A 26,783-nucleotide genomic window follows, 5' to 3' on the forward strand; every position below is an offset into this window, starting at 1 on the left:
CAAAAACAGGTTAGTCAGAGCCGTGCTGCATGAACTCACATGGGATCAGTGCCCTACAGTGATGTACCTCTGATGTACTGACGGGCCTAGTCTCTGTGCCTGCACTAGGCTGAACATTTCTGTGCTTTGTTCCTTCTTCAAGTAACGACGATTCCCTTACACATCTCTCATCTGATTAAAAATGGTCTTCCATAGCATGCTATGCAATGTTCCTCCTAAAGAAAGATAAATGTGCAGTATAAACCAACTTACCGACAACAGCCATCCCCTTCATACTCAGTTTACCTTTCTCCAGATTCATCTACCTATTTCTTCTCATGCTGACCCAGTGTGGGTCAACTATCTTCCATGATAAGAAAGGGGGGCAAAATTTTCTGGTTTTCTATTATTTCAGAAGCACTGGCATCAACTGTAATAGGCAGCCTAGGCAGAGGAGAGGAAATACTGGACCTGTTGGTCACCAATGCAAGTGAGCTAACTGATGACATCAATACTGGAGGCAGCCTGGGCTGCAGTGATCATGCAGCAGTGGAGTTCGCAGTCCTGAGGGATTACAGGTCAGGTGACGAGTAAAGCCAGGACCCTGAATTTTAGGAAAGCAAAATTTCAGCTGTTCCAGGAGTTAGTCAATAGGACCCCCATGGAAACTGCCCTCAGGGACGCGGGAGCAGAACCGAGCTGGCAGATCTTTAAGGACGCTTTCCACAGAGCATAAGAGCTCTTGATCCCCAGGTGTAAGAAATCAGGAAAGGAAGCCAAGAGACCAGCATGGCTGAGCTGAGACCTGCTGGTCAACCTAAAGGGCAAGAAAGAGACGCACATGCAGTGGAAGTGAGGACAGGTATCCTGGGAGAAGTCTAGGGACATTGCCCGGTTGTGTAGGGATGGGGTCAGGAAGACCAAGGCACAGCTGGAGCTGAACTTGGCAAGGGATGCAAAGAATAATAACAAAGGCTTTTACAGATATGTCAGCCACAAAAGGAAGGTCAAAGAAAGCATACCTCCTAGCCCTGATGAGAAAGACAGGCAAACTGGTAACAACAGATGAGAAGGCGGCTGAGGTTCTCAACAGCATTTTTGCCTCGGTCTTCACCAGCAATCTCTCTCCCCACACCCTTCAAGTGGATGGACCACAAAACAGGGGAGAGAAGGAGAAAAGTCCTTCCCACTGTGACAGAAGATCAGGTTCATGGTCACCTGAGGAACATACATGAGCTTATGAGATCCAACAAGGTGCATCGCAGAGTCCTGAGGGAATTGTCTGACGTGGCTGACACTCCCCCTGACATTTGAAAAGTCATGGCAATCAGGTGAAGTCTCCAGTGACTGGAAAGAGGGAAACATTGCACCCATTTTTAAAAAGGGTAGAAAGGGAACTACTGACCTGTCAGAGTCACCTCTGTGCCTGGAAAGATCATGCAACAGATCTTCCCAGAAGCTATGCTAAGGCACATGGAGGACAGGGAGGTGATTCAAGACAGCCAGCAGGGCTTCACCATGGGCAAGTCTTGGCTAACGAACCCAGTGACCTTCGATGATGGAGTGACTACATCAGTGGACAAGGGATGAGCTATCTATGTCATCTATCTGGACTTCTGTAAGGCGTTTGACATGGTCCCCCACAACATCCTGCTCTCTAAATTGGAAAGATATGGATTTAATGGATGGACTGCTCGGTGGATGAGGAATTGTTTGGACGGTCGCATCCAGACAGCAGTGGTCAATGGCTCAATGTGCAGATGGAGATAGGTGATGAGTGGTATCCCTCAGGGGATGTCCCTGGTGTCCCTCAGTATTCCGACCAGTACTGTTCATCATATCTTCATCATTAATACAGACAGTGGGATAGAGTGCACCCTCAGCAGGTTTGCTGATGACACCAAGCTAAGCAGTGCAGTCAATAGGCTGGAGGGACAGGATGCCATCCAGAGGGACCTGGAGAGGCTTGAGAAGTGGGCCCATGTGACCTTCATGAGGTTCAACAAGGCCAAGCGCAAGGTCCTGCACCTGGGTCAGGACAAGCCCTGGTATCAAACAGGTTGGAGGAGGAAGGGATTGAGAGCAGCCCTGCAGAGGGGACTTGGTGGATGAGAAGCTGCCCATGAGGCAACAATGTGTGCTCACAGTCCAGAAAGCCAACTGTATCCTGGGTTGCATCAAAAGAAGCGTGGCCAGCAGGTCAAGGGAAGTGATTCTGCCCCTCTACTCCACCACGGTGAGACACCACCTAGAGTACTGCATCCAGCTCTGGAGTCGTCAGCACAGGAAGGACATGGATCTGTTGGAGAGAGTACAGAGGAGGGCCAAAAAAATGATGAGAGGCCTGGTGCACCTCTCCTATGAGGACAGCCTGAGAGAGTTGGGGTTGATCAGCCTGGAGAAGAGAAAGGTCCAGGGAGACCTTACTGCAGCCCTTCAGTACCTAAAGGGGGCCTACAGGAAAGATGGGCTCAAACCTTTTAGAGGGAAGATTCAGACTAGATGTAAGGCAGAAATTTTTTACGGCCCAGGTTGCCCAGAGAGGTGGTAGATGCTCCATGCCTGGAAACACTCAAGGTCTGGTTTGTCTGGGGCTCTGAGCAACCTGATCTAGTTAAAGATATCTTTGCTCATTGCAGGGGGGTTGGACTAGATCATCTTTAAAGGTCCCTTCCAACTCAAACTATTCTATAATTCTATGAACTGGGGCACTTGCCTAGAGATTTACCTTTATACTTTTTTCAAAAAAAAAAAAGAAAAAGAAAAAAAAAGTATTTTTCCTTCCCATTTGACTGCCCTAGGCAAGAACACAGATCTAAGCTGCTGCATAAAAAATCTGACCCAGCTGTGAACTTGAAGCCTCAAAAAATTCCTGGACAATATTACTTGTTCCTCAGTTTTGATGTAGGTCATGACAAAGCCTTAGGCTGAAAACAAAACAGGAATTTATTTAGAAAACACCTTTCTAGACAGAAAGGTGGAAACAATTGGTTTTGGCTTACAACCAACACCATTCTATTGGTGTTACTTTTAAATTCAGTAAACTTGGAGTAAAATAATCCGAATCTGATAAATACATCAAAGTTCAACATCCAGTTTTATAACAGTTTTTGCTCCTTGCTTTGTCTCCCATCTTACTGCACTTCTGGCTTCTTCAGTTTGTTGACAACCCCTCTCCCCTTACCTCTATATTTTCTATGTTCCTTCTCTGTTTCCTGATTAATGTACTCTTCAGTTGCAAATGAGCTGTCACTGATGTGGAAGGCACTGATATCTATTTCCAATCATTTTGAAAAAAAAAAAAAAAAAGACTCAGAGCAATCAAGCAATGCACACAGCTCATTTCTGCAACCATCTGGTCCTCCCTGGGGTACCTACACCCACCTTTCCTCTCTTTACATACTGCATTTCATTTTAAATTATCCTAGAAGTCCCTTGGTACACAGACTGTTTTGCTACATGCTCTAGAATGCGGCTGGTTGCCATTACAACCTTGTGTAAGGCCTCTGGGCACTGCTGTAATAAAGGAACAAATTATTTTTCTCCTTCCCCTGCCCTTCTTTGGGTTGTTTCTGGCTCTTCCAGGCTTCTGCAAACAACAAAGGAAAACTAAGAAGTGGTTAAGAAAAAAAGGCGAGCACACCTCAGCGGCACAGAGCAATAAAAAATGGAAAAAATATATTACTGCCATCTGAATCAAGGTATTTTAGGGTTGTTTACATCTTTGGCATCTTCTTTCCAATTTTATCATCTCCGGTATCTTGTAAATTGCTCACGCTTTGCACAAATGCAACCTGAAGTATGTGAATTGCCCTATTAATTTTAACAGAACCCAATCACATATTTCATGCTATAGATATACAAACCTGACACCCCTCTCCCACTGTTTTCAAATGGCTCTGAGTGAGGATTCAGCAGTTTGCAGGTTTAAATGCCGAACTCAAAGCAACAAATCATCAGATCTTAGTACAGAACCTGTCTTGCAGTTAGAATCTCAATACAGAATCCATCAGTAATGGTGCGTGATTCACTATTGCATGCAAAACATTTTTAAAAAGTCACGGAAGAAAGTAAGGTGCTCCCAAGTTAGGAAATCCCAGAATTAAGTCCTTCCTCTTTCAGTACAGGTAACAGATGGTACTGGTGAGCCACGTAGCTAATTGCCCGGCACCTTGTTTACCATACACACTTCAAAAAACTTGCCCTGACTGAAAATTTATTCTTCTCATTAGCTGGAGTTTTTGATGACGCATGTTCCCATTTCCATTCCAGGGTACATGCACGTGCCTCAAACGCTCAAGCCTGAGAAAACTTAACATGGAAGGACATGCACTCTTTTCTCTTCACGTTTGCTACTGAGGACTTTTGAACTGGGGCATCCCAGACAAAGGGGAAGAAAAGCAAAGCAGGGACAGCAGAACATCTACCATCCATTTGTCTGTGCTGGTACAGGATGCCCCAAAGCAGGTCCTGGACCATACAGAAGGGAGCAGCACCCAAGTGACTGCCTTGGAGCTTCTGCTGTCTCCTCATACTGCAGAGGCATAAGCAAAACTGGAGGTGACTGCTGATCACACATCCAGAATTGACACAGCAATATCAAATCCAAACACGCAACTTCTAAGCTTAAATGACCAAGCTGTTGGACCTCCCAACTGTAAGCTGGAGTGGAAGGCACTGCCAGACAGTCTCAGCTTTAGGCAGGTTATAAACAAGATTTTCTTTAGATCACACATAGAGAGAGATGCTTGGCAAAGAAAAAAGTACATGGGAAAGAAAACTAGTAGGTAGCTACGCTGATTGTGGTGAAAGAATGGGACAAGTTGGTGGAAACTGAAGCCTAATGGTAGTCACCATCCAGTGCTTGTTCCTACCTCTGCTTTCTGATGGCATTTACTTCCACAGCAATTGAGTGGTTGTTAAATATTAATGCAGCACCTGGTCCCTGCAAAGTGACAGGACTGCCTTATCTCCATAGCCAGGCACGGCATGGAAAGATTGTGGTAACAAACAAACAAGCAAGTAAAAAGCATGATTTGGGTAATTAATTTATGTAAGCAATGATTTTCCCGAGGCCGTCAAACTAGAGGGCAGTTTGAATGGTGAAAGCATAACCTCAGTTAGTTTTCAGCTGCCGCTGTGAGTGCTCAGCTCCTCTGCAATCCAGCCTGGCAGAGCTAGGGAGAAAATGTGATTTTCTCAGGTAGCATTTAGCTGCTTTAAATAAGACCTATCTCTTTTCCTCCCACGCTGAGTTTCCAAGGTCTGTAACAATTAAGGCAGGCGCCAACAGCCTTGTCCATTACACAATCCTCATCTACACCTACATGGTGTGTACTGAATGAGGTGTGGACCCTGCTGAAAAAGTAGTAGCATGGGATTTTGGAACCAAAGTTTTCCATATTCATGCCTACGGGGCTGAATGTTCCCTCCCTCCCACCCACCATATGGTGCCCCACCTAAAGAAAGACTTGGCTTTTTCAATGTATTTGTACAGCATCAGGCAAGGCAGATACCAACAGGGCACTGATTTTCACTCTGTGTATTACAATAGAAACAAGGTCTCCAATTCTTATTATGCTGCTGGAGCCTACTAAGCAGTCTAGAAGCAGGACAATACAATAACAGCAGATAAAAAGCAGGAGATCCCAAGTACTTGTAAAATAATCTCTTCATGGTTACTGTGTCCAAGTGGGCAGTCAGGTTAAAAAGGCTCCAGGCAATCTGCTTTACAGGGGAGAGCAAAACTTTTATTCACAGCACTGTAAGTAGTTAAAAGCTCACTTTCTTCAAGTAGCATCTGTTGATTTTTATCGTTAACACTCTGGACCTAAATACCTGCCTACTAAAAAAACATATAACTGGAAACCATATTCCATAGTATAACACAGAAAAAAGCATGCATTTATGCTACTGTCTTGCTGGACTCCTAAGCAGTATCACTCAAATTTTACATGAGCAATTATACGACATGTTAACTCTCAGCTGCTCAGCCATCTTCATTTTGTTCTGAGTGCGACGGTGTGCTCCACCACCCGAGCAGTAATCACCCGTGCTGGTCATAAAGGGTGCATCTGGTCATGATGATGGTGTCGATCCAGCTCAGCATGGTTTCAGGGAGACAGGTAACACCACAACAGCCAAGGGCTAACTTGAGCAATGTGCCCACTTAACCACAGTACTAGTACTGTGGTCAATATGCAAATATGACTATCACTAGTACTGTGGCCGATATGCAAATATGACTATAAATCAATCATCTAACTCCCATAAATTATGAACAGCCCAAGAGCCCTTTGAGCTCTCCCGCAAGGCTGGGGGCTGCACATCAGGATCTCTCCTTGGGTAGGCAGGGACACCTCTCAAGGTTACTTCTCAAGATCCCCATAAATAGTGAACAGCCCAAGAACCCTTTGAGCTCCCAGGATCTCCCCTTGGGTAGTCAGGGACGCCTCTCAAGGTTACTTCTCAAGATTAAGAGATTCCTTGCCACAACAGATCCTTGCTAAGTGGTTAACAGCATGCTAAATTTTGGAATCTTAGCTAAGTGATACAAAAGATTGATTGTGCATATTTAATCCTTTAGACGTAAACCATTGACAAAGTCTGGGGCTAGTGTCTGGATCCAGCTGCACCCAGACTCCTCTCTGAGAAGGAGTTTAGAAAGCAAAGGGGGTCCTCTCTGAACCTCAACTCAACGGGAGGGTCTCCCTGACAATTCTGTCTGACCCTGTCCTCTATGCAGTAAATAACCAAGCACACATTGCCATCGAATCTTGTTAAAACACTGTCACATTTACTATAAAACTTTGTTAAATCACTGTTTTATTGCAATAAATGTATTGCTGCTTCTTCTCTATGAGTGAAGCATCACTCCACCTGCAAGACTCAGTCAGCATGTGGCATACACTTATTGCAACATGTTAAGTATTGTGCTTTGCTCCAGATTCTTTTAGCAGAAAGCGTGGAAAAAAAATGCAGACCAAATCAGCTAACAAACGAGAATGTTATGGTTTGGACTTCTCAGAAGCCTGACACTTAAACAGTTTATAATTAGGTTCCTGACAATATTAATGAGATAAGATCCTGTTGTGAGAGTCACAAATATTATAATAATGCTATTCTTTGCCTGTAGCTATTGTTTGACAAATTATTTAATTCTGATTTAGTCACCTAGTAGCTAGTTTCATGGTAGCATGTTTTCCATCAGTTGGATTTAGGATCATAGGAGCGAGGGTCATGAAAGATAACAATCTTCTTCTTTTAGACAGGATGTTCCCACAAAGAAACTGGTTTGCTGTTGGGAAGTATAAGATCATCTAACACTTTCAGTCCCGTGGCTACAGCACTAACCAGAGGTTCTCTGCAGTGTTGTGTTTAACAACACTGTCCTCAAGTCTGTCACAGAATTTAGCCGACTCTCTTCAGAAGACTGGTTCTTCAGCAGCTTCACATGAACTTTCAGTTGTGCTGCATCGTGCTGTACGGGACAGTCACACCTTCCTCCAACATTCAGATTTTCTTTAGAATCAACAAATATCCAAACTGCACTAACTACCGTCTTGCATTTCAGATAGATGTGTAACTATCTGTCTGGATTAGAGGCGACACATATGCCATGTAAAGTAAATACCAAGTAGATCCCACTCTGGGAGTACAGCCTGGAACAGAGACCAGATCTACAAAATGAAGGACCTGGGAAGGCTGGACAAGAATTCTTTTGTCACTGCCATCGCTTCCAACAGAAGAACTCGGGGCCACCAGCAGCAGCTAGTGAGAGCCATGTTCAAAATAGATAAAATGAGGTGGTGCTTCACACAGTAGGCATTGAAGCCTTGGAACTTCTTGCAGAAGAAGCTGTATATGATAGAAGATTCACAACGTTCCAGAGGGAGGCTGGAACAAGTACTTGGAAGAGAGGTCCATTGGAGGTTACTGATTAGACCAGCCATAAAAGCCTCTGGAAATGCCCTGAATTAAAACCAGTTGGAAGCTGGAAGAGTATTAGAAAGGGATATAATGTACACTTGCCTTGTCTTTACTCTTCCTTAGGCATGCAGGCCCTGCTGGGAGCCAGAACAGGGGCTTAGATAGAGCCTTGGTCAAACTACTACAGTCATTCTCGTGTTATTAACAGAAAAATAAATACACAATGTGACTCTGGAACTAGAGATGTATGGATTTCCTTCCTACATTGCATTTTGTCAGTATTTTGCTATCCTCAGAAGGATAACTAGTGCTTTCCTCTGCAGCACAGAATGAGCTCGCAGCATCACTCCGGCTGGCACCATTTGAGAGCTTTTCTGCCTGGCCTGCAGAAGAGCTTGGTTCACACATCACGTAATTCTATGGTCTGCTCAACGAGGGACAAATTCTGCTCCTTCAAGAGCAGGTCTGAATAATGCAGTGACTTGGAACAAATCAGATACGTTGAGCTCATTTGGAACCTTGGAATAAATACCAGCATTTACATGTACTGTAAATGAAAAACACTCCTACATATGTGAGTAGCCTCAGCTCTTTACTAGTCAACTAGTTAATAAAGTGTCAATTGACTTCGTAGCAATCTACAAAGAATTATGAAACATGGGTAGTTTATGCTTTTAACAGTCATTTATAGAGGCTGCCAGTGCAAAGATGTAATTCCCAAAGGAGGCATCATATACTGTTGTGAAGATACTTGGAAACAACTAATAAAAACAACCACCATGCAGAGTTTTTTTACATTAAAGATTCATGAATCCACTGTTGGCAAATGTAACCCAATGCGCTTTAAGGGAATCATTGTAATGACTTTGATTTGATTCTGATTTAAGTAGAATTACTAGGACTGGTATACCATTGCAAACAGCATAATAAACGATTTCCAAAGACAATGAAAGACAAAAGCGAGATGTTCCAGTATTGAAAGCATGAAACTAAAGCAAATATGGATCCCTTCCAGCAAATCTGTGTCTATTCTACAAGTCCACAGTTCTGCTGTCACCTGGAATGTTTGCTGTGTTTAGTCTTCCTTACCCTTCTCAGTAACGGTAGAACAGAAAAAACAGAGATGAAGACATATTAAAATAATATTATGGGAATGGAAAAAATTATTCCCATGCAGTCACAGAATGAAGAAAGCTGCATTTTGCTGAGAGGAAAAAATAAGAAGGGACATGATAAAAAGATACCAAATAATTGCTAGAAGGAAGGTATAATAATTAGAGTTATAGAAGTGGGCATTTCAACTCATCCTCCCTCACAAAAAGGACAAAGGAGTATCAAAAAATACTGAAAAACACCATCAAAAGGCTTAAAAAACCCTCTCCACAAGTTGGTTTTTGGAACGCACAGTAATACATTATCACTTAAGCTAAGACAGGAATAGGATCTTTAAAATAAATACAAATTTATGCAGTGTTCAGGCATACCTGCACCTAAACTGAACAAAAGGAGTACCTATACAGATGGGAGAGCAACCTCTGCCATTCCCAGCACAGACTGCTCAGTAACTTGCATTGGAAACTCCTCAGGGCAGCTGACTCCAAATCTGTCCGTGATTGGGTTGCTGTCACCTTGCTCTGAAACTTTTGGGAGCTCTCAGCACGGCAGGCCGTCGATGCCACTAATCTGGTATTAGAACCAACATTTTCTGACAATAAATAAGGCTGCTGTTTAGCATTACCCAAGCCTCCCCAGTATCTGTTACCTGGGTGGACAGTCCTTCTCGTAGCATTTCTTCTGCCGCCCGTTGGGCTGTGTGGCAGGGTCACAGAAGGAGTTCTTGATGGCTCCGCTTCCCTTCCGCATGCAGTGGGCAATCTGGCGCTGCACCCCTGCGAGAGAAGACAGGCACCCAAAAAATTAGCAGTAATCCATGTAGGCTGGGCAGGAGCTGTAGAAATCCTCTCACATTGGCCGTACTCCACATCCCAGAATACGGCAACAGCCCGCAGCCCGAGTTAGTTCTGCTGAATTTCTGGGCTACATCAGGTGTAAGCATCCTTTAATCAAGCTGAAAAGGTGTTAAGCAGAGCTCTTTAGGATCAGACAGCTCAAGCGGCACATTAGGAAGCACTTTCCTTAATCTCAATTTAGTTGTCAGCCTCATAAAGGCCTCCTGCAGGAGCAGGTTTAAAGGGCTATGAATGGTTCTTGGATTACTCACAGATAAGAGGCAACACAGCAGCATCAGGCTAGTCACAGCAAGGGTATTTTTGCTTATCTTTTCTTTATACTTCTGGGAAAGCTGTTTAAGCAGAACACAAACTAGATACTATAGCAAAACTATAACCCTGTGACTCCCAATGATGAATTCCTACTTTTAAGAAGTTTTGGTAAAAATCTTGACAGAAGATGGTGATGTCATAATATGAGAGAGAAAATCTTCTGTTTTGTAAATAACTAATACACAGCACCCATCATGAGGCAAAACACAGTCATGATGAGAGACACAGAGACATCCCACAGACAAAATTTGGGTTTCTTTCACAACAGTTCCACTTACAAAAGCTCCCATGCATTTAACAGAAAGAAACATGAACCAAAATACTGTGTTACCATGCTGTGAATCTAAAGAAAGCCCGTTTCCAGGGATCTGCCTTCCACACAGTTTAGCAATAAATTGAGGTAGGTCCTCTGCTGCAAACGCAGTGTAAAAAAAAGTATTGCAATATTACAGTTTGAAAGGTTGTAGCTAGACTGATATAGAGTATTAAAACAGTTGCATTAGGCCCAAACAAATCCCAAGACTGAAGAAACCTGGTTTACTAACTCTTGTTAAATTAACTGTGCTGTTATTAATTCACAGCAACTAATATGCAGACAGTAGGTCACTGTATCTCTGAGACTTTCATCCTCCCGCGAAGCAAAAGCCCTAAAAGCACTGTTACTATGGTGTCAGGAATAATTGTTAGGCTATTTTGCAAAATATTTAGGAATCAAGCTTTTCCTGGCCTCACACTCATAATAACTAGTGAGGGAACCTATCTGAAATATAAGAACAGTAATCCATAGATAATACTACTTGGGAAATATGAATATATTGTTCTATACAACATATACTTATGTTCCTCTACACAGCAATGTCCCCATATGTGGCAATTAAACATATTTCCTAAAATATGTTACCTTGCTTCCAGTAATTTCACAGCATTCAAATTTTTTTTCCTTTCCAAAATGTAACAATCTGCTTATAAAAGTAAATACAGGAAACAGAATTCCAACTGTAATACTAGGAAATCCAAAGCCAGCAACAGACGTAACTTTTGGTGGAAGAACTAAGCACGGACTGTATGTGTGATGGGGAGGTTGCAGTCCCCTATTACTGGAAAAGGCCTCCACAACACAAGGAAATTAAACACTTTCCAGGCATATTTGGATCATTCTATAGAAGGAGATGGAAACCTGTGTCTCACTTTTCTAGCACCTTAGGACACCAGATCTGGGACACTGTAAGGAAATGCTATAGCTTTTAGGGTATTTTCAGACTTGCGACTGAGACACGTAGGACAATCACTGACAACAGCACAGGATTTGATGACTGAGTCTCCTCCAGTCACACGTGAAGGCTGACTTGCTAGAATAAGGATTAGCTTCACTTGGAAGGGAGGATTAAGGGACTGTAGCCCTGTGCTCCCATTAATACTCTTTGCTGAGGCATTGAAGCTCCAGGGTACACGATGTGGAAGGACCCGCAGGACTTGGCAGCGCAGCTGGATGTGGGACACCCTGGGGGACTTCAAGCCACAGAAAGCACTTTGGTTCACTGCAGGACCCCCAGCAAGCAGTGCTCTGTTTGATGCTATGAAAAATGCAACAGTTAGCAACCTTTCCACTAGCTGTAAACAAAGCAGTTCACAGAAATATATTTCCCTCCCTTTCAAAACCACGATGTGTAGCTGTTACAAATGCAAATAAGAGAACTCTTTTGCTTTGACAAATTTTCTCGTGTCATTTCAGCTGCTGTAATTCACTTCAAAACCACTATAGACCTTTGCAAAAGTTTTGTTTTGAGGCTGTACATTCTCATAAAATATTTGCTGATCACTGGCATCAAAACACTAATTTATTCACAAAAACATTTTTTATTATGGAAGTTATGTGAACTCCTACAGTAGTTTCAAAATCTGGAAAATTCTGGGATGGATGGATGCATATATTTAAAGAAGACATAAATGCACAGTTTTTTCATCATGACTGCATGTAGTTCTGCACCAAAGCTGGAAGGAATCCTATATGCATATATCAATGTATATATATATGTATACATATAATGACATAATGAATCACAGTTGTTTTTCTCAGCTTGACCAAGTTGAACTAGAAAACATTGCAAAAGTAGAAAGCTAGTCACCCCACACTGACCCTGCTCTACCAAGCATTTATACAGTTACATAACTTAAATGTGCAATATCCTATGTAAGTCACAGAATAAAAATTCTAAATATACTTTAAAACTCAGTAAAATTGGAAACCTAAACACTATTTTTACAGGATTCTGAGAGGGTAGTTGTTTTCCTCCCTTCAGCTCTTTTACTTCTCTCTGTCCTCAGTGTTAACTAGTCCCCACTCACAACCACCTGTATGCACAACACGCTGTCTGTACTCATCAGCATGTTGTCTCTGTGGTCATGATCCCATAGCAAGATCTTGCTTTTTCCTCTGGATTGGGAGCATCCCATTCCTTTCTGCTCACCTCAGCACTCACTGCACTGTAGGTATCACTAGCATCACTTCACCATCTCCCTCCCTGTAAGAATCACTTCCAAGTAAAATATAAAGTTAGCTGAAGTGGCACCTCCCACAACCATGTTTCTTTACACAGGAGTGTACCATCTCAGCTCTGTAAAAAAAAAACCCTACAAATATTTCTGGGAAAAAAAGAAAAACCAAGGATGAGAACAGCCAGATCAAAGAATGGTCTTGATTTCACTAAAGCTGCTCAGAGATTGCTTCTACCTCTCTGTGTCATCCCTAACGCAGGACTTTTCAGGTGGGAGGTTGACCCACTCAGCTCCTGATTTCTCACTTGGTTCGCAAAAAATAAAAGATGCCAGTTTAAAATCATTTGGGTTTGGAAGGTTTTTGAAACCTGTTGGTTAAATGGCCCTCAGTCTGAGGTAAAATTAAAGCTGAGAACAATAGAAATGAAGGACCAGAAGCAAATACAAAAAATGTGTATGCAAAAGAGCATATTTGATTGTAAATCTAATTTGAACATGTAGTTGCCACAGTTGTGCATCAAATCAGATACTCTGCAAGGAGTTCACTTTAGTATTATTCATTCAATAAGTTATATTCAGTCTATGCATAAGTTATGCACACAACCTCTACATTCTTGATGTTATAAAACCTAGACCCATAATAGCGAAGGAAAATACAATGACCTTTGTTTTCTAACATCAGTGCTACAAGTTTAGTACTGCATTTCAGTTCCACAACACCTGAAGGCAATTTTGCAAAGTAGCCCTGAAAACAGTTGTGGAGGATTTAGAGGGCACATAACAATTAACCCCCAAACAAGTCTTACAGTCAAGTCCTTTTGCAAAGCTTTGAAAATTTGCCAATTACTGATGTTATCTATAGAGAAGTAAATTGTTGAAGTTGCCTAATATTCTCCCTTAGCTGCAGCTGTACTGTGCTTAGCTTCTTGTTATGTTCAATGCCACTCAAAGCTAGTTCTAAGAAACTTGATTAAAGCCTTTAGACAAGGACGAGTGATTTATACTTGTAATTCTTAATTGACAATTATTTAAAGAAAGAATAATGGGTAGTTGGTCTAGAAAAAAACTCAGTGAGGCATTTAAATTCATCTTCTTGTAAAAAAAGCTTAATGGCTTCACATGCTGTCTTGATATTAGGCTCTGGAGAGACAAGCTCTTGGCCAGAGGGTGTAGCAGTTTGGAGGACACCATCCAGTTTGCACACATCCTGACTGCAAAGTAACTCCTTTCTGCATAAAACAAATGGCAGGCAGGGAGTCAAACTGCCCTGCAGCAAGGACAGAGCAAGGCTTACGATTTTTACTATAAATTATTTCTTTCAGCATATGTTTGCTGTGAACTGGATTGCAATGTAATTACTGAACTACTTTCTACATTGCAAATGGCTATCAGGTATTGCAATGTGTTCTTTTCCCTGAGTGCATTATTATGTGTGTTTGCTACAGTAAATACCCTGGAGGTATTTTAAAAAGCATGTAGACGTGGCGCTTAGGGACGGGGTTTAGTGGTGGACTTGGCATTGCTAGGTTAACAGTTGGACTTGATGGCCTTAAAGGTCTTTTCCAACCTAAACGACTCTATGATTCCATGATTTTTCAGACCATTTTTCCCTGTAAAATGGTGTCATTGTAGACTGGCCAAATGCACTCTTTGAGACTCCAAAAGAAAGGGGCACATGAAAGAAATGAGGGAAAACATGAGAACATTTGCATCTTCTCTTTCTCAGCGGTAATGAAGATGAGGAAGGATACGGGTCAGGGCACAACGTGGTTCTTTCTTGAGGCCACAAATCTTTTAAAAAATATCTTTAGGGAGCTGCCCTCGGTTAACTCTGTGAAGGGATAGCTTCACTCTACAAAGACATTATTCATCACTGGGATTTTTTCCAGGTACATTTCCCTTGGATAAGGAGCTGTATCACTGGGCTAAAACCTTTTCTCTTAGGAGTGATGAGGCTTTCCCACCTCAGCCCACTGCTGTGCCTGTAGCCCTGTTTGTCACTCCCCAACTCAGCTTCATTCTCATGGCTCCAGAAAGCATTTGTTTACATTGTCATGATCTCTCTGGCTACAAGAGGCCAAAGTGGCCTTGGATTTACTGTTACAGTATTGACCAGTCGGGATGAGAAGCCCTCTGCTGAATCTTTAAGTAGGTCCAGGTTTGCCAAGAGAACTAAACTGTAGGTAAGGATCAATTTCTGCCACTGGCTGTGGCCATCAAAGTTAGTTCAATAGCTCACCTTTCTTGGCCCCACCTTCTATCCTGAAAAACCATTGGTTTATTTGTTTACTGGTTGATAACTGCGAAGTTCATTGAAAGTTTTTTTAGTTTAAATAAATGCAACTTTTCTTATCTCCTTGACCCTCACTGTAGGCTTGTCTTCAGTAAGACTTGTCGTGCAGTACACCGATACCAGAAGAGGATCTTGCCTACTTTAATGCACTTTATCTTACAAACATTTCAAAACTCTTCAAATGCCTGAGATTGGGCACAACAGGTCTGTTGCTGCCAACAGCAAGAAATCCTGACTCTAACCAGAGTGCACATACAGATATGGTCAATCTCATCATTCAAAGCCAGAATGAAGTTCTGTGAAAACCTCAGAAGGATGTTGCTTAATCCAGCAACGCTGGGAACATTCAGTTCTGCCTTTATTCTGCCTCCTGGTCCTGAAGTGACCTCAGGGTAACCAAACCACAATAACCCGTAAAGATGTGAGACTTTCTGGTTCTGGGTCAACAACCACTACCATTCCCATATCCTCTGCTAAATGTAGCAAGACTTTATAGTTTCCAAGCTTCCATAATGATGGAGAGCTAACATTTTCCAAATACACCTTTTGCCTGCTGTTATGCCTCTTTTTTTTCTAAGCAGCAAAGCTCCAGGTATTTTTGCCGATGTGTTTCTGGACTGATCTTCCCACCATAAACCTGCTGTATTCCAGCACTACATTTACTGTGGTGCTTCGGAGGGCCAGACAACTCAGATTCAGTGCCAGGCTCGTATGACAGCAGCCTAAGTGGTCCACATTCAGGCAGCCCAGAGCACAATCAGATTAAGCATCTGGTACCTGCAGAAAACTGCAGACAGACTGTAATATCAGAACTCCCCTGGTTCAAGTGATGCATTGATGCTCTGGGGCAGGGTTTCCCTTTTTTTCTTGGTAGAGAGTAAGTGACAATACCCTGATTTAGGGGTATATATATATCAATACCCCAATACCATAGATTTGGCAGATTACATCCTCCTTTAGACTTGCTCAGTTACTTTTATAAATGTATGTATCTTAGAGGAAGGAGAGCAGAGGGGCTATTAATTTGTTTTCTCCTATCCAGGAAAGAATGCCAGGAACTGGGAAGGCTTCTGTGCCGTTTTTGAACTATGATGCACCTCTTGCTTCCCCTGCAAATTCATGGCAGTAAGTCCACAGCGCCTGAACGTAATTTCTACTTATACAAAGAAAAACCCAATGAGCTCAAAAAATATTTATTAAGAGCCCAAAGACAGTAAACAGGGAAAGCCACTTATTAAATAAAAACTGAAAAAAACCTCATATCCTGCAGTTCTCTATTTAAGTAATCCATGTGGCAGCTAGAAATCAAAGTGAAGTCACACAGTTCTCTAGCCAGAACGTAGTACATAAGGTTATAATTTACTTACTGAGAAACAGTTCTGGGAAAAGTGCAGCTGATGTAAAAAACCACAAAACAACATAATAAATAGTCTAATAACACTCCCCTCCCCCTTTCTCTCTTCTCCCCACCCAGCTTTTTGTTATGTTGCCAATTGTTATATTAAATAATATTCACCACTAGGTATTAGAACTAAAGCATACAGCATGCAATTAAGTAAAACGCTTGTTTTGGGTGATATTTAAAGAAAATATTTTGGGGTTTGCTAGCCAGAAAGCACATGGTGTTTTGTGCTAAGAGACCCTTCTCAAAGAACAGAAAACCTCAACCCCCCAAATATTTGCACAAACTTACACACACGGATGTACAATCATCTCTATAATATGTCCATATAAGTTTGGATTTTTTTCCTAATATAGGAATGTTTTTGGGATTGGGTAATTTACACTATTCCAAAATTCTTCTCTCATTCTTCTACAATTAAGGCCATATAATACCTTTTGTCCAAACCACTGAAAATGCATTACTTTAGTGTCTTCCCTGACAGGAAAGATCAAAAAATTGTTACCCCTCTAAGCATCCCCGCTTCGTCATATTTGTTTTTCTTTTCCTTTCCTTCTGGAAAGTAGTTAAAGAAAGCAGTAATTATCAAAAAACACTGAAAATACCCTAGCATTAGGAAGAGAATAGCCTTAGATCATGCTGTTTGTTCAGTGGCTGTAACATTGATCTCCTACTGTTCTGTACAGTTTTCACACAAAAAGTCAAAGAACAAGGTTCCTGTCCTACCTCCAGAACTACTTCTGTCCAGTGAAACTCAGCAACTAATGTTGATGGAAAGCTGCAATCTCCTCCCCACTGTGCAGACACATCCTTTCACACACAACATTTTTCTCATATTTTAAAAATTATTCCCACAAAGGATAAAAACCTTTACTTCTGTAAAGGAGCTTTCAGTCTTCTTATCATTACCGTTGGTTTCCGGCAAGCATTAACGGCATCCCATTGATCTGTCAACTACTTCAAAGAAGGTTTTCCCACTAGTATTTTCTGCACGTGACCAAAGGCAAACTTCTAGACCTGCTGCTAGATCCCACTTCACCGTCATCATTCTGCTTCTCCAGTTTAACGTGCTGCATGGGACTACACTATAACTGCAGCTGTTCCCAAGACATTGTACTGACAGTGGCCAACACATCTAAGTTCTCAAGACTCATTTAAATAAAGTAACTATTGAGAGATCCACAGAAAGCATTGCTGCTTATCAAGGCAGGACAGAAATAAAGAGTATTTTTTGAAGTTAACATATTGGAAAGACTCAGCGGGGAAACAAGAGTAGGTCTTTTATCAGTGTAGGTGGGAAGCAGGGTAATTGTGAACAATATTGAAAACAAATTATGAGGAAAAGAAAACTGTCAGTTTTGATTTTGGTTCACAGAGGTTGAGAATTTCAGGGCAATTGTTAGAGAAACCTATTTGCCTCAGATGATTTAATAGCATTTTATTTTAAAGCCAAACTACATATTTGTAACCACGTGATTTGATTTCCCGCCAAATGCAGATTAATGAGCCTTACCTCTTTGAGAACACTGTCAGGATAACTGAAGAATGAGATTTGCCAGTAGTGCAGAAGAACAGTAATAGAAAAAGAAAGTGGGGAATTACCTTTTCCACAAGTAACACTGCAAGCTGTCCAGTCTCCATACTGCCAAAAATACTCTGGCTCTCCAATCTCATTCTCATGACTTTCTTCTTTACGTACAGTATATTCATACTTGATTCCAGGGTTAGTTTCTTGAAAAAGTAGCTGGAAAAAGCGTGTGGTTTATTTAATTACTTATGTTTTTAATAATCTACTGGCGTAAAGCTTTCAAAGCATGAAAACAGAAGAATCAGCAAGGGTTTAAAGCATCCCATTTTGGAGCCTACTACCAGTTCAGAAAAGCAGACTGGCAAAACTTCCATTTGTGTGTTGACTGTGGCATGCATGTATCTTTCCAAGACACAGCTGTTTGCCACGTACTTTTGTAAGCACCGGTGGGAGTAAGTGGGTCAGCATAATTGGTATCCTATTGACTGTAAGAAAAGATAATGCCAAGTCCATCCAAGGCACTGCCAAATGTGCTGCTGATTAAGAGCTACTGCCTATCACCATTATCAATTATAATTTCCCTACCCTTCTGAAATAGCTGTTACGAAGCAACCAGTAGGTCAGAAAATTACAGAGTATATTCAGACACTGCTTTAACACTATTTTTCAGTGTTTCTGGATTAAGAAAGAAAATTCCAATTGAGAAGAGTCAGTCAAGAAATTTAATGTTTCGCTGATGAGAGGGAGAAAAGAAAAACACCATCAAGGGATAAAAGACTTCATCAACGAACTTCTATTCTTTCTCCTAATTGTTTCCCTGACCTTGTTACTGGCAATGAACACTGAGCACCTGTATGTGCCTTTCCACCTGACATTTAAATTGTGAAAGTGGCTCACATCACACCCCTCATACTGCTTTTAATTGCATGGTGGATACACAGGCAAACAGGCAGGAAACATACATTCAGAGAACAAAGGAGCAATTTAAAACTACTTCTGCAGAATTAACAGACGCTGGTTATGTTTAAGTTAGAATCTATAAAGCAACGTAAAAGAAACAAAGGGGAGCAACCTCAGTGGATGCTAAATGGATCCATTTCACTTACCAGAAGCTACTAATCCATCTAAGTATGGCTGTATTTTCTTGCTCAGTGAGAGCTGTCACTGCTGTCAGCCTTTCCTAGCTCTCACTGTTTGTTCACAGCCTGACATCAGCTGCCTTTTTGTGATAAACAGCTACTTTTCATCTGGCTCTCTCACAGCCATGTGTTGATCTAAGCTGACACAAGAGACAGGGAAGTTTGGGCAAAGGACTGACCAGCCACAGGTGGCAGGATCCCTGTCCTAGTGGCAGTACTGGATTATACCAGCCTTTACTAATCATCAGACTGTGACACCGAACATATATTTCTAGGCAGGATGAACAACAATAAACATAGAAGGTGCTTGTTTCTCTCCAAAATTGCTCAACTGATTCTTTTGCAAGACAGCATGCTAATAGAGTGGTTTATATACAAATTCACGTATTTTTTCAGCCTCGGTTTCAAAGCCCCAGAACTTTCTGCTGCCATTCAAGCCCAGCAGGTTCTGCTAATGATCTCCTATTTACCTGAATCCATATTGATTCATTGGTGGGTCCTGGAGCAGTCAGATTTTCTAGATCCCCTGTTCTGTCATACTGAAATACCGTGCCAGCCACTTTGTATTCACCATTCCACTGGATGATAAAGCCTCCATTCAGGTAATATTTTTCTGGGTCTTTGCTTCGCACAGCAAGGAAATTTCCTGCTTCTGCAACTTCCATGACTTTGATTCCCCTCGCACCTTTTGGAATCAGCCCAATATCAACGTATCCTACAAGTCAAGAAAGGTACATAGTGGTGAACAACAAATACGTCATGGCATTTTACTTATGTATGAGATTATTGAAAGATCAGCTTTGCTTGAAAATATACATAAACATGCTATCACAGAGCTAATATTTCAGCTGGGTAACAGTGTGACTTTCCAAGCCAGGTTTACCAGTATTTGTTGGGGAATACGAATATGAACTGTGTTTAGGCAATGCCAGTGGAACGTAGAAGGGATATGGAGGTGAGTGCTTTTCTGAGCTGCACCAGGGGAAATCTACTCCACAGACGAGCCTCAACATCTCCATACTCATACCCAAGAACTCTGGCATACTGCAATGTGAGAAATCTGTAGAAATGCCAGCGAGTGCCCATTGTGGGAAAGGTGTCTTCAATTTGAAAGGAACGTTTTCACCTGTCACCAACATACAGACAAATTCCATGTATCTTCTCTTAAATTATTTAACTTCTCCATGACCGTTTTCCATACATAGACTTTTTACAAAAACCTGAACATTATTCAAATGCCTCAAGTTACTGCCATCATTTCAACACATTTTTCTAAACTACTGATTTTCCTAAGGAAGTTCAACAGCTCTTCATAGAATCATAGAATTGTCTAGGTTTGAAGGGACCTTTAAGATCATTTCGTCCAACCATCAACCTAGCTCTGATAAAAAAAAATCACCAAACCATGTCTCTAAGCACTATATCAACCTGTCTTTTAAACACCTCCAGGGACGTTGCCTCAATCACTTCCCTGGGCAGCCCATTCCAATGCTTAATAACCCTTTCAGTGTAAATATTTTTCCTAATATCCAATCTGAATCTTCCCTGGTGCAACTTGAGGCCAATTCATATATAAAGTTATCTGTTAAAAGAGGTTTTTGGTATGCGTGTTAAGAATCAACCCAGAGCATCTGCTGGTGTCCCTGATCTTTAAGGTCCTTTCCAACCCAAACCATTCTACAATTCTAGTACAGAATTTTGTTCGCACCACAGGCAACCTAAGACATCAAGCTCTGTGCTTCTCACCTTACAGGGAACTGCTATTGCTACTGAACTGTAAATATAGTGAGTTCACATAGAAATTGGAACACAAACTCAGATAGCTTTCTTGCTATTGCTCCTGGCTGGGCTTTAGAAATTGGATGGAGGACAGCTCTGCAAGGAGGTGCCCCAGGAGTGTGAGCTGCAGTTTGTGATGCTTTAGTTCAATATTGGAACATACGTGGTTCCCCAGCTCTCATCACACACTGCTGAGGTCATGAATTAAATCTGGAGACTCGTATCCCATTCACCTTTCTTGTGAAATAAGCTTATCAGCATTGATTGCTCACGCAACAGGAGTGAGATAAACCACACTGAACAAACTAAGTGACCTTCAGTACCAACGCTCTGCACCTCCCGGAAGTACTTATATGCTGTATAACAACCTGCTGTCATAAATAAGGGCCACAAAGTCTTTAACATCTGAATTTTCTTTTGCAGCTCTTTTGTGGGGTGATAAGTATTGGTTCTAATGTAGCATATTGCTTATGGTAGAAAAAAGGATCAGTCTACTTCAGGCCCCTTCTAATTATATTAATAATATGCAATTATGTATTTTTTTCCATTAATGATTAATGTTCAAGAGGGAGAGTTTTCTGGATGTCACCTTTTGCAAGTTTCCTAGACTGAATGTGGAAATCCAAACTTTTCAGTCTTTCAAAAGTGAAGGGAAAAATGAAATCTGAAGGATTACTGAATAACTTCTATTATAGGAAACCAGCAGTCTAGGTCTATTATAAGTAACCAAGGTCTAACGATTCTCCCAAATGTTCTTTTCATTCAGTGCAGAGGAGACATGTTATGAACACTGTGTGTGATTGTGTAACTAAAGACTTGATTAGAAGGCATACTTACAAGTGGGCCAAATTAACACAGCATGGACAATCTAAATTGTGTCATGTCCTGACAGCTTGGCTTTGCAATGTTGGTGTCCTTTTCCAGCTCTTTTTTTTTCACATATAATTACAGCAACATTTGTTCAAAACACAAAGTATAAGGAAAACAAAACACAATTTTCTTTCTGTTCTAACACAAAAATCTGCATCCTCTCAAGGTTTTGCATAATTATTTTTGTCTGAATCACCTGCTGTTGCTCATAAACCTGGTTTTAAATTTATTGTAACTGCCTGGTGATAGATGTTGCCATTTGGTCAAAGTATCACACTTCCTTCTCCCCAGCCCTCCCTTTTTCAACTAGCTAAATTACCTCCTGATTTCCCAGAATCTCACACTAATTCCCAATGAATGTTATCTGCTTTTGAAAGCAAACCTAATCAGCAGCAAGCTTTTGAGTTTGTCAAGCATAACAATAAATTTTTGTTTAAAAATGATGTGGATGGTGTTTATATAATTGTTCCTGGTTATATAGTTTCATCTGATAAGGATCTCGAGATCTGAAATTCAATAACATGTCAAGATCTCAGCTGCCCAACCTAGATGCTGAGCTCATTAAATCCTGGAGCATCCATATTGTGGGTTCTACCATGCACCCGTGAAATGGCATCTCTCAGACACTATTAATCTTTCCCTTTTTAATTAAAATTAAATCTATATGCTCCTAACACGGATGAGAGTACAACATGAATAATTCATGCAACCCTTGTAGGCACAGCTCTACCAGGACTGAAGAGCTGGTTTCTCTTTTCCCATTGCTGTGAGAGGGGAGTAATTTCACTCAGGTGGTAGCACAGTATTGCAGACCAGATGATAATCAGATCTGGCTATTTCTCCTTATCACTACAGCTCCCATCCTGATCTCCCACTGGGTTTTATCTGCAAGAGTCTCTCCCTTAAATATACATGTTCCTGAGGCACAATTTTGTTCTAAGCCAGGCTCTAGGCACTATTGCCAGTATATTAAGTGGTTCCCACTGGCATACTGGGTTTGCAAGTCAAGGTATGGCTGCATACAGCCTTCCCGTGGTGTCAGAGGTAGCACTGCAGTGTGTGATGGTAATAGGAAAAAAATACAGTCCAGAGACAGCCTCCTAAGTGAGGATCCAGGAGACTTTCCAGTCTCTCAGATCAGTACTGGCATCATGGCGACGTCCAGACTCCGCCTCAGGGTTAGGTCCAGGCGTGTACCAGATCTCTGTCTGCACTATGGTTGCACGAGAAGGCAACAGGGGTAGCAGGAAGACCACGCTGACTCAGTCCCAACCAAGTTGTTCAGGAGACAACGGAACCAGGGTAAACCTCCAGGTTTGGGTGTGTACAACCACAGGTTCCTTGTCTGCCCGTCACTTTCCTAAAATCCAGCCCCTCACAGGAGTGACACGCACCTAATCTTTTCTTCTGACTGGCAGAGTAAAACACTTACACCCCTATTGCACAGTCCCTCATTTCCTAATTTTCATAAATTTTTCAAGGGGACAATCTCGCTTGTCCCCTTGCTGCTGCAAGCTGGAAAATTCACTTGCCCCTACACACACAAAAGAGTGAAGACAGGACAATTGCCCATCCTTCTGACCACCACTTGTTTCCTAGCCACTTCTTCCCAGGCAGATCCCTTTGTCTGACCCTTACAAGCTCATTCCCCCTTTTTATTACCCATTTTCTCCACATTCCCTGCACTTGCCACAGTCTTTCTCCTACCCCAACACTTCTCATCCAGCAGTGCAGTTTATTCTCCTCCCAAAAGAGTGTGCACACCTTGCAAACATTCTGCTGTTCACAGTAATACTCTTTTGCAGTCATCACAATATGAATAAGACCAGGGATTTCCATTAAAATACTCCACCTCAAAATAAAAGCAGACTCTTCTACCGTCAAAACAGGAGAGCTTATGACTTCTTTGTCCTGCCCAAGACTTTGTTTTTCAATGCCCTGCTCATGTTGAAACCTTTCTGCCATAAGAGTTCAGCTGAAGGAACTTAAATGATTTCCAAATTAACCTCCTGAAAACAAGGTGTGGACCAGGGACTTGCCAACGAGGTCCAGACCAAGTACTTTCTAATATTAGCTAATATTAGCTGAGACCATGTGTGTACATAGGAGGACTGATTTGTTTTCCATCATGAAACTCCAATGGAATCCACTACACAGATGATGCTGCCATTCCCAAGACTGTGCTGGGAGCCCCTGTACTGCTATTCCTATTTTGCATCCACAGGAAAGGCAAAGAATTTCAAAGAAAATTCAAGTAATAATACAACTTTTATGACTTTTCTTTCTGAACATGAGGTGGTAAGACTTCAGGTAAAAGTCTGCAGCGAAAGGCTGAATTATTAAACCTCTCTCCTAGCATTTCATTAATCTGACCTGGAAACTTAGTCAACTTGCAGACAGAATATACTCTGCTGCAGCACCAGACATAAGATAGGCCCTGATGGACTTAGGTTTTGAATAAAGCTTTAAATCAAAATATACTAGCTTTGATTTTGTATTTCCCTGTGCCATTAATCATAGAAAAAGCTCTTCAAATCTTCCTTGTCAGTAACTGCCAGCAAGTTTTGGTCTAGTTTTGTTACCTATACTGAATTTATGAGCCTGAAGTCTTTATGTTTAGATAAACTGTTCAGTAGCCAACCTGCCATAAATCTGTACTGCAAGAGAGAACACCACAGTAACTGTCAGAGACAACAAGATGCCAAATAGAGTAAAAAAAAATTTTCCTATTCTCAGTTTGACACCTGTGAACATCAGTGAGATCCACACGTTGTCTTAAAAGCTGAGGAGCCCACCAACATCTGCCTTTCCTGATGCTTTTCCTTAGTATGTCTGCAATGAATTCAATGTCTGTACAAGGGAAAGAATCTGTAGAATAGATGTATTTTTTACTGAATCTAAAGAAAGCGATGAAATAATTTTACTTAACACTGAGCATCAGTATCCCTTAGCAGTATCCATCAGTGAGGCTTACTGGATCTTGGGGCAAGGAAAAATTAAATGAAGATAAAACAGAAAATGAATTTTAATCAAGTAAGAGGCACTTATCCTCCCATATGTTACAGTACTAGGCCTTTTTAGTAAAACTGTTATTTGAAAATAAACTTCACATCATTTGCAGCCTTGGAAAATCCATAGACAGTCAAAGGCAGAGTGAATTTTAGAGGAACAGAAGCAAAAATTTGGGCTGGAGGATTCCTGTAGCATTGGAGGAGAGGGAGCTCTAGATTTTCCTTTGTAAGACTCACACACATATACAACGTGCACTGCTGAATGGCTGCAGGCATCTTCACAGTTCACCTGCGGGATACGCGGGGGAGGAGAGCAAATGCAAGTACACAATACAGGAAAAAACCTGAAATATTAAAAGTGCTTCTCCCCCAAACTTTGCAAAATCTTATCAAAGTTTCTAAATTTGTTCTAAATTATTAGCACAAATCCCATTTGCTGAAAATCTTATCAAAGTTTCTAAATTATTAGCACAAATCCCATTTGCTAGCTGAAGCCACACTTCATAGCAGTTTATCCTACCTCACTAGCATGATACCAATTAGTACTCTTGAAATTTCTCATCTCTGCACCAGCCTCTTTCTTCAGCTACGCACCTTGCCTTAAGCACGCTCTTCAGTGCCCCATCTTCTCACCTCTCTCCCTCCTGTCCTGCCTTCCCATTCAAAGCTGTTCATCTTGGCTGTCTCCTCCATCTCCAGCTCCCTGCCACAGTTCTCATTCAGTTTCAGCCTCCCACTCACTCCCTTTTCTAGGCTGTCTCCCATCCATCCCACACAAGGCAACTTAAAGCCTGAATGTCTCGCTGCCATCAGTGAAGAAAGGCTCAGTCCTCTAAGGGCTGATTCAGACCAGCTCAACCCTGCAGGGAGTTACTCTTCTCCTGTTTCAAGCTGGAGGCATCCCACAGAAAATCTGAGAGCAATGAGAAGTGCAAAGTTCTGCCTGGACAAGAGGTGACACGCGGTTTCTAGAACCAGTGGCATCAGATTTATGACACTTAGAAATTAATCCCCAAACCAATCACTCCAGCATGTTCTTGGTGCTTTACACTCTCCAGAGATTTGGTCCAGATTTTCCAAGGTGGTAAATTACGTTCATTTTGTAAACACACTTGCTATTTTTGTTTTTTTTATTCCTGTGTAACTTGCACAGGGCCTGTTGGTCTCTGACATAATTTTTATTAGATAAGGTGAACCTAAAAAGCACAGACCACAGATCTTTTCTGAAGAAGCATGATTCACTGAGAAACATCCATTTACAATTTCCTACACAGATCGATCACTCCGTTTGCAATGAGAGGCACTTAATCCTTTTTATGGAGAGAAATGACTTCACCAACTGAGGAGTTTAAAAAAAGAACCCATTTTACCAAATCCTTCACTTTGATTAAACATCATCTTCACTGTACGACAAGCAGAGCCGTCTCCCAGGCAAACTCCACACTGGTCTTCAGTTGCATTGGAATTTATCTCATAATCACAGCCAACAGTCTAGAAGGAAAAACAGTTTCAGAATAAATGTGGCTTCCACAATGAAATACTCACAGCTCATGTATCACTGTCTTCAGTGTACTCTGCTCTTTTAATAAGGGAGAGAATCAATTTTGTGGAAGACTATATATCCTATATAAACAAATTAATTGTAGAGATTATTATATCTAGGTCAAACTGGTTTATTATATGAAGGCAAGAACCAACTGAGCAAGCAACAACAACCATCATGTCATGAAATACACAGTAGTGACCCACTACTTCAGATGGAAACATGCCACCAAAATGGACTCAAAACCTAGGACTGGCCAATACATCTAGGATTTGTGTCGGCTTTCTTATGTCGTAGAAGGATCCATGGATTCCTAGGAATATAATGCAGCAACAGAACTGAAATCTGTGTCAGCTTTTTGTGGCCATCAGACAGAGCAGAACCTCTAATGCAGTCCAACCTCTGGGCAAAGAGAAGCTCTTCAGCAGGCATCAGGTTTTACACCCCTGACATCTGCTCCTTGAGCTCACCAGTTCTGGTGAAGACTGATTTTTCCAGTTCAGGCTTGCTACAGGGAGAAAGTGAGAGAATA

General features: G+C 41.6%; 1 protein-coding gene across 2 annotated transcripts in view; it reads right to left on the bottom strand.

The window, feature by feature from the left end:
• The window catches only part of ADAMTS12 (ADAM metallopeptidase with thrombospondin type 1 motif 12), a 178,868-nt gene that overhangs the window by 34,199 nt on the left and 117,886 nt on the right, over window positions 1–26,783 (bottom strand). For both annotated transcript variants that reach the window (XM_014953998.1, XM_014953999.1), the window contains 4 exons: window positions 26,079–26,199; window positions 19,519–19,763; window positions 17,984–18,125; window positions 9,671–9,797 (listed from right to left, as the gene is read on the bottom strand). In XM_014953998.1, coding sequence (XP_014809484.1) covers window positions 9,671–9,797; window positions 17,984–18,125; window positions 19,519–19,763; window positions 26,079–26,199 — 635 coding nt within the window. The remainder of the gene's footprint in view (window positions 1–9,670; window positions 9,798–17,983; window positions 18,126–19,518; window positions 19,764–26,078; window positions 26,200–26,783) is intronic.

Source organism: Calidris pugnax, unplaced genomic scaffold, assembly GCF_001431845.1.
Source record: "Calidris pugnax isolate Ruff unplaced genomic scaffold, ASM143184v1 scaffold178, whole genome shotgun sequence".
NCBI classification, from domain to species: domain Eukaryota; kingdom Metazoa; phylum Chordata; class Aves; order Charadriiformes; family Scolopacidae; genus Calidris; species Calidris pugnax.